Raw genomic sequence first — 12,496 nt, 5'->3', positions numbered from 1 at the left:
TGCTTTGCCAGGCTCTCTCAATTGCACAGCAGAGTTACTGAGCAGCCTCTCTTTCTTCTACTGGTCCCCTGGGGAAGGAAGGAAAGAGCCAGAGCTTCCTTTGCCCCGTTCCCTGGATCCCATGGGAGAAATGGAAAGAAAGCATCTTTAAAACCAACGAGTGCTGATGTTTTAAGCATATTTTATTTTAAGTTTTTTCTGAAGAATATTTAATTTTGTTTGTTTGTGTCCTTTATAAAGTTTATATCTCAGCTACCTAATCTTAAATAGGTACACACATGACCTGGCCTGACATGGCATAGCCCGGTCCACCAAGGTCTCATTTACATCTGATCCGTTCCTCATAACAAATGAATTTGACATCCCTGTTCTAGAGCATTTGAACCAAGACAAAGGCTGAGAATTATGGAGCCCAATATTTAATGAGGAAGAATGGCAAGAAGGGGGAGTTGTAAAGGTTGGCAAGCCCTGCAATTGTCAGATGCCCATATATGCCCTGAAACCCTCTTGCTTCTTCAATATACCCACCTGAAGTTTCACTGCAATCACCACCGAGTTCAGATCCTTGTCCATTTCTTTCAGCATGATGAGCTTTTTCAAGGTCAAACTGAACAACCTTTACAGAGAGAGAGGGAAAAAATACCTGTTGGTTACAAATTAAGCACCCCTAGAGCAAAAGTTAAGCAGCAAATCATTTCACAGGTATATTGGCTTTTTTGTTTTTTAATGAGAAGGCAAATTGTTCCTTTTGGACTACACAGCAGATTGGTGAGGAAAGCTGCTTAAATCGCTGTTTCTACTGAGCAAGTCGTCTTGCCAGTAACAGCCAAGTCTTCCAGCCTTTTGAAACATAAACTGCACTTTGGGGTGGGAAGAGGCTAATGTATTTCTGCTTCACCTGGCATGAACGCTCCAATCTCAATCCATTTGGCACACAGTGAGAGTTGAATGACAAAGACGGTCAAAGATTCAAGTACGTAAGTGGGACAGGACACAGATTTTCCAGGCGTCACATGCCAGGAGAGGAAGTTTTCATTTCAATTTTAAATAGATACTTTGTTAACTATTAAGTATTCCAGTTTCAAATAGATTCAAGTTTCTAAATGTAATATTGTCTGTAGATCAAAAAGCACCCCCCCTCAGAAAAACTCTTAGACTGGACCTGCTGTGATCCTGACAATTACACAGTGAGAATCTGTTCCGGGGGGGGGGGGGGGGGGGGTGAGGTTGTAGAAAAAATCCAGCGGGAACTCTTTTGCATATTCGGCCATACCCTGATGTGACAATTATTTTACACAGGGCTTTTTGTAGAAAAAAGCCTAGCAGGAACTCATCTGTACATTAGGCCACACCCCCTGACACCAAGCCAGCGGGAATTGTGTCCCTGTTCGTTCCTGGTCAAACATTTCTATGTGCTACCTTTCCACCCACATAGAGTCCACAAGGTGGTGAACATAAAACCATTAAGACACAAATATATATATAACATTTTTAAAATAATCAAGCAAAGCACATAAACACACAGGGAGGAGGGCCGATGAGAGCTAGTACAGGAGTGCCAAACAAAACTCGGGATGTGGGGGGAGGGGAGGTGTTTGTGAGTTTCCTGCATTGTGCAGGGGGTTGGACTAGATGACCCTGGAGGTCCCTTCCAATTCTATGATTCTATGAAAACAAAGAAGTTTTCGCCCATTGGTGGAAGTCAATGATAGAGACAGACGAATCTCCCCAAGGAGGGAGTTCCAAAGTTTTAACACCTCAATCAAGAAGGTCTTTTCTTGGGTTGCCCCTGTCTAGCCTCAGATGGTGGGGAGTCCAATTCCATCCAGAATAGGAGATACCCCAAAGCCTGGGGTAACTGATGCACTAGGCTCATGCAGTCAGATATGTCAGACACCCCACACACTAACAGATCGGTGGGTTCTAGATCAAATGAAGCTTCTCCTTAGAAGCTAAAATGACTACACTGAGGTTTACTTTGGTCACATTATCAGAAGACAGAAGTCATTGAAAAAGACAATAATGCTAGGAAAAGTGGAAGGCAGCAGGAAAAGAAGACAACCCAACATGAGATGGATGACTCTAAAGATTCCTACTGCCCTCAGTCTGCAAGACATGGGCAAGGCTATTAATGATAGGACATTCATTCATGGGGCCACTGTAAGGGATTTGAGGGCACTTAACACACAAACACACACACACTCTAACAGCACCCATTTTGTCACACTGTTGTGCAAGGGGACTGTAACATTCTGCAAGGGGACTGTAATCAACAGCCCCCAACCTTTCTTGCACCAGGGCATATATGGGCATCTGACAATTGCAGGGCTTGCCAACCTTTACAACTCCCCCTTCTTGCCATTCTTCCTCATTAAATATTGGGCTCCATAATTCTCAGCCTTTGTAATCAACAGCCCCCAACCTTTCTTGCACCAGGGACTGGTTTTATGGAAGACAATTTTTCCATGGACAGGTGGTGGTGGTGGTGGGGTTTTTGCTGCCCCAGGCTGCCCCCCCCCATGCCCCAGCCCTGCCTCCATCCCATGGGGGTCTTAAAATGAGCGGTAAGCGAAGGTCACTGCTGCGCTGCCCCTTCCACCCACCCGGGAGGATTAAAGAGGCGGTGCTTCGGAGTGAAGCTGCGCTGCCTCTTTCGCGTGCCTGGGACCCAGGCGGGTGAAAAGGGTGGCATCTCTGCCTCACGCCACGGTCCAGCTGCAAACAGGCCACGGACCAGTACTGGCCCGTGGACCAAGGCTTGGGGACCCCTGCTCTAAACTACCTATCAAGACAGCTTGCATATTATCTGCACTGCAGTTGATTCAAATGCTTGTAACCTTGCCCTTGGTCAGTTCTAGGAATCTGTTTGGCATTTCTAGCACTGTTTCTGATACAGACAAAGAGGATGATCGCAGCGACTGGTGACTTCAGCATATAGATGGTGCTTTACTCCAGACGTCTGGAGTGTCTCATGCAGGGGTTATTTTTTTTTTAGCAGGAATGCACAGGAACGCAGTTCCGGCTGGCTTGGTGCCAGGGTCTGTGGCTTAATATGTAAATGAGTTCCTGCTGGGCTTTTTCTGTCTTTCAACAAAAGCCCTGGTCTCACGTAAATCTTAAACAGCTCAGGGCACAAAAACGGACCTTGTGGAACAGCGCAGCAGTTATTTTGTGCCAAACCTTAGCTCCCCCAGCATCATGCCAAGTGGTGTATTAATTGCAAAATGACTGGAGTAATGTGCTATAAGCCCAAACAATACAAAATAGTGGTGCATAACAGTATCCTTGTCAATGGTATGAAAAGCGCTGACAAATCCAGGAAAACCAACAGGGCAGGACCCCATCATCTCTTTCTTGGTACAAGTTTAATGCTCTGACCATCAGGGTGTCTGAGGTATGCCTAACGCTGGCTAGAAATGATATCAAAATGCATCTGCGTCATCTAATATCACCTGGAAATGAACTGCTACCACCCACTCAACTAGAATCACAGAAGAATCACAGAGTTGGAATGGGGTCACACAGGCCATCTAGTCCAACCCCCTACTCAATGCAGGATCACCCTAGAGTTTCCCTGACAAGTGTTTGTCGTGCCGCTGCTTAAAGATTGCCAGTAAGGGGGAGCTCACCACCTCCCTCGGTAGCCATTTCCACTGTTCAACTACTCTTACTGTTAAAAAGTACCTAGATCCAAAAAGGAGAGATTAGAAGCCACCCAACAACTGTTACAATGAGTTGTACCCAAGGAGGATGGGGTTGCTTGACTGTTTTTAAAGGAGTCGTCCCCACCCCACCCCACCCGCAATTTGGTTTGGAGGTATAGAATGCTACAGTTTTGTTGAAAGATAGGTGGGCTTGGGCCTGATGGAAACCATGTGCGAGCTACTTTAAGGTTTCCAAAGCAGAAACAAGATACACAGGCAAGACAAGAGATGAGCAGCAGATTAATTGCTGTTCCACAGCAAGGTAAACTTCATCATACCAAGCAGCACCAGGTTTAAACTTCATGCAGCTTAAATCTTAGCCAGATTCAAACTCTCTGGCCATTTCCCACCAAGATACTCACTTTTCAAATCTAGTGGCTAGAAATTGAAGAGACAAGTAGGCAGGTCTACAAACAAGGCAGTGTCTTTCTTCTTTCAGAGATAACGGAGACACAGGCAAGGCAAGAGACGATCAGCAGATTATTCCCAAAGAACCTTACAAAGAAAAGCACTGGAGTTCCTCATGTAAACTAGGGTGTGTTTCCATTTTCCATACTGCTTCCAGGGCAGCAGAACATGTAAGAACTTGCACAGCTCCAAGATGGCAAACCCAAATGGCTGCTCATATTCTTTGCAACTCAGGTAGTTATTGCTCACTTCTCTCATGTCACCTCAATTATTGTTCTATGATTCTGGTGAAGTATCTGGTGAAGTATCCCCTGGTGAAGTATCCCCTGTGACAAGCAATTACCAAGGCCCACCCATGTGACAGCACAGAAATGTATTTAAAAAATTAGACTTGCAGAAAGACGCTCTAATACAGGGGTGGCCAAATTTAACATAAGAGCCACATAGAATAAACATGATGTTTCAAGGCAGGCAGGCAGGCTGGCAGGAAGTAAGGAAATAGATTGGGGGGAGGTGAAAAGCAAGCAACTTTAACTTTAAATACATTCTCCAAATCACTGACCAATGGGGTGTTGAGAGCTTCGATAGCCACATAATACGTGCGGAAGAGCCACACATGGCTCCTGAGCCACAGTTTGGCCACCCCTGCTCTAGCAGAAACAGTTATTTTGGTCTGAATTCAGGAATAAACAGTTTTAAAAGGGGAAGTGATAGATTCATGGAGGATACTAGCCATAGTGGGTGAGGTGAACTTCCACATTCAGAGGCACTAATCCTCTGAATCCCAAAGCCAGACGGCAACAGCCTTGGTCTCTATGCCCTGTTGTTGACTATCCAGAGGAACTGGCTGGCCACCGAATGAGACACAATACTGGGCTAGATGGACCACTGGTTTGATCCAGCAGAGCTCTTCTGATATTCTTAAGACCCTGAAGAGTTGCTGCCTGTCAGTCAGAGCAGATAGAAAGACCAATGATTTGTCTCAGTATAAGCCAACTTCATAAGCTTCAATGCATCTCCGTCTCTACCAAAAAGCACCCTGAATAGCCCAACTTGGCCTGAGCTCAAGTTAACTAGCATGAGCTCAAGCTAGCCAGTGTTGGTCACAGTTGGCACTTGGATGGGAGACCATCAAGGAATACTGAAGTTGCTACACAGAAAAAGACAACAGCAAACTACCTCTCTTTGTATCTTGCCTGGAACGCCTTGTGGATGGGGTTACTATGATTCAGTAGTGACTCAACAACACATTCTTCTCTACTGAAGGGGAAAAATCTCAGCTACGTAATCTCAGCAGCTCCACCTAAAAGTTAATACTTTAGTCCTCAAAGCTTTCACTTAAATTAAGAAAAAGGTCAAGTGTAAGTTGGCCAACAACTAGCCCTTCCCTTGGGTGGAAGAAGTCAGTTACTGTTCTTCTAGACCAGGGGTGAGGAACAGTGTCTCTCCAGATGTTTTTTGCCTACAACTCCCATCAGCCCCAGCCAGCATGGCCAATGGCTGGGGCTGATGGGAGTTGTAGGTAAAAAACATCTGGAGCCACAGTTCCCCACCCCTGGTCTAGACCTACCAACATTAATCTACTAAATCAACAAAATCTAAATAAGAAATTAAAATTTTCTCAGTATATCAGTCAAATTCGGAACATGCAAAGACACACAAGACTGTTGAGGGCTCCGCTACCAGAGGGGCCACAAACACACTGGTTCTTTCCTCGCAGGCAAAACTTAATGGAGAGGGGAACTTCAATATGACATTCTTCCTTTAAAAGCGGTCTCAGAAGAACCCTAAAGGGACTTTAATGTGCTTATTTATGGAGTCAAAATTAATGACGGCCTTTTCTTTTAATAGTAAGCATGACAGCTTAAGTTATGGCCTTACTTCAGAATTTTTACTGAGGTTTTTTTTTCCTGATAGGCATTTAAAATTCAATACATTCAATAAATCCAGACTACAGATTTGTAGAAGTTAGAAATGGCCACCCTCAGGTTATGTAATGGAAAGCATGGTGTTATTGAGTAGAGACAGCTAATGACAGCAGAAATGACCGATGTGCTCTGAAACCGCACAAAGTGCCTCTTGATTTTAAACAAGGGAGTAAACGCCTCCTTGCACCAATGATCTCCAACACAGTATTTGTCAAGAGAAGCAGTTGACCTCTGAATCGCAGTGCCAGAAGGCAACATCAAGGGAAGTGACTGGTTGGCCTCTGTGCAAGACAGGATGCTGGGCTAGCTTTAGCCATGAAGACATTTGTAGATATTGCTTAAGGATGCCTTCCTTCTTCAGAAGAGGGGGGAACTGTAACTGCTGCTGATGTTCCCCCTTCCAATGCAGGCCTCCCCAGCTCGCCCTGTATTGAGGGAGAAACTCAGTAGCAGCAGGAGGCAAGTCCTGGCTCCACAAGCAGCTCTCTCATTGCATACAAGACTGTTTGTTTTTAATTTTTCAAATATCTTCACATTTTGAATACCACCCAGAGGACCCAAAACTCTTTCTACATCTCAGGAGCTTTCAAGGCGAGGGTGGGCAAACCCTGAGTTCAACCTGAAAACCAGGGGTCCCCAATGTGATGCTTGTGAGTGCCATGGCACCCACCCACACCATTCATGGTGCCTGCTAACTAGTTTTAGAAAGTAGGTGGGGCTAGGCAGGCCTTCTGACTGGCTGGGAGGAATAATACGAATCCTTTTAAACAGAGCTTCTGCATAAAATGCCAGTATTAGTATTATATATGTAACCTTGCTCCCTGACATTTTGTGATTGGCTCCATGTCTCGTGGCAGCCATCTTGTGATTGTGTCATGGCCCTGTGTCAGAATTCCAAAGGTGCCCACAGGCTTCAAAATGGTTGGGGACTCCTGCTGTAGACCATTAAGAGGGCTTAACAATTGTCTCTTAAACATAATTACTATGATATCATCCGCAAATAAATTAATTTTCATTTCTTCATTACCTGACTTATACCCCTCTATTCTCCCCGCATTCCTAATTCGCTCTGCTAATTGTTCTATAGCTATTATAAATATGAGCGGGGATAGTGGACAGCCTTCTCTTACCCCCCCTTGAATTGGAAACGCTTGTGAGTGGTCAGTGTTGACTCTAACTTTTGCCTTACCACCATTGTATATTTCCTGTATGGCGTGTAAGAACCGTTCCTCTAAACCTATCTTCTTTAATATTTGCCACAAGAATTCATGTGAGAGAGTATCAAAGGCTTTGTAAACATCCACCTTTAACAGAGCTATTTTTTTCTTTTGGCCATGGTGCAGTACATTTAAGATATTTCTAATGGGATGAGCAATAGATCTACCCTCAATGAAACCGTATTGGTCCCCTTTTATAATTGACGGGATAACTCTCTTAAGTCTATTTGCTAAAACCTTAGCAAAGATCTTATAATCTTGATTTAGTAAACTAATGGGCCTATACGAACCTACTTCTTCCGGGTCTTTCTGGGGCTTTAATATCAAAATTATTTCTGTTTCCTTCCATGAGTCCGGGGCTTTCTTTCCTTCCAAGACTTCGTTAAAAACCACCTGCAATTCGGGTGCTATAATTTCTACCATTTCTTTATAAAAGTCAGAAGCAAAGCCATCCAGCCCTGGTGATTTACCTTTTTTGAGCGCTTTTATTACTTCCTTTATCTCTTGGAGTGTAATCTCAGCTCCCAGTGAGGCTTTCGCTTCCTCCTCTATGATTAGCTTAGGTGCGTCCCACACCTCCGTTATACTCTTTTTCATATATAACTTTTTATAGAAGTCCTCAAATACCTTAGTGATTTCCTTAGAGTTTTGAGTTGTATTATTATTAATTTTTATACTTCTAATTGATTGTTTTGCCTTTTTAACTTTCAAATAATTAGCTAACCTTTTTGCTGTATTAATACTATTCCTCTGGAAGTCGTTTCTAGCCATTATTATGGAGTTTAAAAGATTAAGATAATTTTAGATGATTTTGAAAAGTGTTCAGGGCTAGGAGTGAATATGGCAAAATCAGAAATTTTATACCTTAATGTTAATAGAGAGGAAAAACAGGAAATAAATAGGGTTACGAATATAGGAATGGGGGCCAAGAGACTTAAATACCTAGGGATAGTCCTGCAAAAAAATATGGACAAAATGATAAATGAGAACTATGGTAAAATATGGAAGAAAATAGAGAGAGATATGAATAAATGGAATCATAAAATACTAGGGATATCAACTAGAATAAGATCCCTTAAAATATTCTTGATACCAAAGTTAATGTATTTATTCCAAACATTGCCCTTAGGTTTGAGGAAAAATCAAATTGAACAATGGAATAAAGCAATTAAAGTGTGGATTTTTAATAATAAAAACTGTAGGTTTCATAAGAGAATTCTATACAACCTTAAATCAGAATTAGGTTGGGGAATCCCAGATTTAAGTAAATATTATGAGGCCTTCCAACTAAGAGCGTTACTAGATCTGAGTGAGGATAAGGTACAGAAGTGGATTAATTTCGAGAACGCAGTTAACAGTGGTATTGGAAGATTTGGTATTTTTTCCACAGTGTCGACAAAAGATCTAAAATTACCCTTAGGGCCCAGAAGAGCATCATTAGAAACCTGGATGAAATGGTACCCACAGCGGCTAGGAAAGGTTTCAAGGTGGAGCCCCCTAGAAGCTATTGTTAAGGAGGCACATGCTATAAAATGGTGGGAAAGGCTTAAAAACAAAGGCTATTATAGAGTGGACGATATGTTTAGGGGTGGTAAACTAAAACCTTTACAGGAAATTACAGAAGATTTAGGTAATCAATACTGGTTAAACATAGCAGGCTTACATAAGATAGTTAAGAAGATCAGTGAAAAGGGAGAGCTTTGATTAGACGCTCCAATGGAAGAGATATATAAAGTAATGGCCAAACAAAGGAAGGGTCTAGTGGGGTTACTATACAGAAAAATGATTTCAAATAAAGATAAAATAATAGTACATTTACAAAAGATATGGAGTCATGAAGGTCAGTTAACAGTGAGGTTGGCTGGGAAAATCTTGGAAGGACTAGAAGGGATTAAAGTAATCAAATTTAAAGAACTGGAATTTAAATTTTTCACAAAATGGTACAAAACACCCGCACAAATAGCCAATATATTCCCAGGAATGAGTTCCAGCTGGCATTGCAAACAATTTAAGGGTTGGTTTGCACATATGTGGTGGGAGTGTGAAGAGGTTAAACCCTTCTGGGGGGAAATTATTCAATTTATTAGAAAAGTCTGCAATGTACCATTAACCATTGGCTTTAATATGATGTTGTTAAGCACAATAGGAAGTCCGGCACTAAGCAGACCCACTCAAAACCTTGTCAAGGCAATGATACTAGCGGGGAAGGCGGTTATCGCTTTGGGGTGGAAAGATAAAAGTAAATGGTCAATAGAAATCTGGCACAACTATTTGTTTGATTACATACAGTCTGACATCGTGGCAACAATCATCAAGGATTCCACGTGGGAAGATAAAGTCAAGGAAATCGAGACCAGATGGAACCCTTATTTAGAATGGATCTCAGGAGAAACAAGGAAGGATATTCAGTGGAAGATCAAGACTTTGTGCCCTTGGCTGAGGGGGAAAGACTAAGAGAAGATGGGGAGGGTTGGGGGGGGGGGGGTAAGGGCTATTTGTAATTCCAACATTCATATGTTGTAATGGTCAATTGTACAAGAGTCAATAAAACATAAAAATATTTATTAAAAAAAAAACCAATTGTCTCTTTTCCAAAAAGAAGACCAGTTCATGCCCTGCTGCTCTCTAGGGCTGAACCACAAACTGACATGCCAGTTTGCAAACTTGACCCAGTTCATATTGGTTTGTGAGCCATTTAAAGTTTAAACCCCTACTTTCTGCTCCTCACAGCTTTTTGCAGGTACCAGAAAGCAGGGGTTTCCCAATCAGCTGAGCAGCCAGGACTGGCATTCAACCGTTTGGTTTGAATGGCTCTGAGCTCACATGGGGAGCAGGAAGCAGTGATTTTAAATGGCTCCATTTTTCATGATGAGCAGAAAAGGGTTTCCTGGTCTTCACAAACTGCATCAAAATTCGTGGAAGTCTGGGGTGGTTCTTCAGCTTCATGGACCAGTTCTTCAGCTTCTTGAACCACAAACTGGCAAAAATTCGTGATGAACTTTTGTTCGTCAGCTGGTTCGTGCCCATCCCTACTGCTCTCTGGAAGTCTTGCCCAATCCTTCTATGCATCAGATAGTGACCTCAACCCCATAAACTTTTCACTGAAACCCTTAGGCAAAAATTTACTTTAAAAAAGAAAAGGAAAAAAAAAGATAGGTTCTCAGAATACTAAGTTTTGTGCCATTTAGCCTACTCCAAATGCGCATTGCCTTATGTCAACTGTAACCTTAGAAGTAAAGGATGCAAACAGAATACTTCGACTTTTTGTTAGCGGCAGGAGACAAATGAACAAAGCAAGGAATGCTTTTAATCTGCTCAGCAACTGTAACACAGGATGTCACAGCAAACATTCCACATTGGTAGTATTCTTTCTCAACGTGGGATCTCATGTGGGTCCCAAGAAAAACACTCTCTGATTACAAAAAAAGCCCCTTCCAGTTAAACCTGGCACCTATTTTCAGATCCTCTGGAAGCAATTAACTACTTCCAGATCCTCTGAAAGTAATCAAAGTGAACGGAAATTCCAAAGCAAAGAATTTTGTCAAATGATATTTAAGCTTTAGCAGACATGGACTGAGATTTATCAGTTATAGTCCCTTGATACCAGAGCTGGGATACTCTGACAGGGTTCGAGAATAAATCAAATACTAAGTTGAAGGAAAGCTCACAGTACAAAAACATTTTCTGCTTCCTCAGTAATGGATTGTGAACCTTACAGGGCAGAGATGGATGCATTTGAGCAAACAACATCAGACCTGAAGATAGCATTTTGCAAAGGGGTCTTTGCTGCAACAGCCCGCCTCCCACTTTGTCCAATGAAAACTACCACACTGCTTACTGGTTCACTGACACGACATTGAGAGCCACTAACATGACATTGAAAGCCAGTTTGGTGTAGTGGTTAAGTCTGTGGACTCTTATCTGGAAGAACCGGGTTTGATTCCCCACTCCTCCACTTGCACTTGCTGGGATGGCCTTGGGTCAGCCATAGCTCTGGCAGAGGTTGTCCTCGAAAGGGCAGCTGCTGTGAGAGCCCTCTCAGTCCCACCCACCTCACAGGGTGTCTGTTGTGGGGGAGGAAGGTAAAGGAGATTGTGAGCCGCTCTGAGACTTCCGAGTGGAGGGCGGGATATAAATCCAATATCATCATCATCTTATTCATGTGAAAAAATTTTTGCTTGCTTTTGCCAGTGATTAAGATTACTGCAGTTCTTCTTGCTTCTTCTTGCTTTGGAATTTTAAATCTTTTTTTTAATCTTGTTTTGCTTTTTCACTTTTTAATTATGCTGTCAGGGAGGGTTTTTAAGTGGCTTTGAAAGCTTCTTTTAACAGGTAAGTTCATTTAAAAAAAAATGACTACCAGGAACAGCACAGGAAGACAGCGGCCTCTTTCTCCCCCTTCTCAAGCCACAACAAATAGGTTTAGAAACTAGAAGCGTTCAAAAACAGTTTGCAATAGGAGAGGGACACCCTGACCTGAATAGCTCAGGCTAGCCTGATCTCAGCAGATGTTGGAAGTTAAGCAGGGCCCACCCTTACTAGTTATTTGGAAGGGAGGCTTCCAACGATTACCAGGAGGCAGGCCGCACCAAACCACCTCTGAACATCTCCCACCTTGAAAATCCCATGAGGTCGCCATAAGTCTACTGTGACTTGACGGCAACAAAAAAAAGGGGGAGAGGGAGGGCTGATAGTAGCTGCTGTTAAAAAAAAAAAGACTGGGCATGTTAGAGCAGCTTTTTAAAAATCCAAACCAATAAATAAAGTAGGAGTCAAACTGCGCCTTTAAGACCAACCAGGTTTTATTGAGAACGTAAGTTTTCGTCTGATGAAGTGTGCTTAGAGAGCACATGAAAGCTTATGTTCTCAATAAAACTTGGCTGGTCTTAAAGGTAAAACTTGACTCCTGCTTTGTTCAACTGCTTCAGACCAACATGGCTGCCCTCTTGGACATAGCCAATAAAGTTACAAGAAACCCTATTTATGTATTTCATTATGTATTATATCGGATATAATGAACAAAACAGGGCCTTACTCTATAGAAGACCGGGGAGAGGCATTAGTCTTCATTTGTATGTCAAAGTGTCTTTCTGTATAGTAAGAAGGCACTGAATTCAGCCGCGCTCCTGGTCTTTCATCTAAGGCAAGCAACAGATCCATACCAATCCTGCTTTTTTGCACACAAAGCTGAATTCTTGCTAGCTGTAAACGCAGAATTTGCAAAGCTTTCAGGAAAAAA

At 42.6% G+C, this 12,496-nt stretch overlaps 1 protein-coding gene across 5 annotated transcripts in view; it reads right to left on the bottom strand.

Annotated features, from left to right (window-relative positions):
* Positions 1-12,496, bottom strand: part of LOC132591061 (phosphofurin acidic cluster sorting protein 1) — a 127,946-nt gene that overhangs the window by 64,312 nt on the left and 51,138 nt on the right. For all 5 annotated transcript variants that reach the window (XM_060263942.1, XM_060263947.1, XM_060263945.1 and 2 more), the window contains exon 2: positions 529-616. In XM_060263942.1, the coding sequence (XP_060119925.1) occupies positions 529-616 (88 nt within the window). The remainder of the gene's footprint in view (positions 1-528; positions 617-12,496) is intronic.

The sequence above is a fragment of the Heteronotia binoei genome, unplaced genomic scaffold (assembly GCF_032191835.1).
Source record: "Heteronotia binoei isolate CCM8104 ecotype False Entrance Well unplaced genomic scaffold, APGP_CSIRO_Hbin_v1 ptg001401l, whole genome shotgun sequence".
Classification (NCBI taxonomy): domain Eukaryota; kingdom Metazoa; phylum Chordata; class Lepidosauria; order Squamata; family Gekkonidae; genus Heteronotia; species Heteronotia binoei.
The sequence above is the reverse complement of the archived record's forward strand: the minus strand, read 5'-3'. Positions and strand labels throughout refer to the sequence as shown.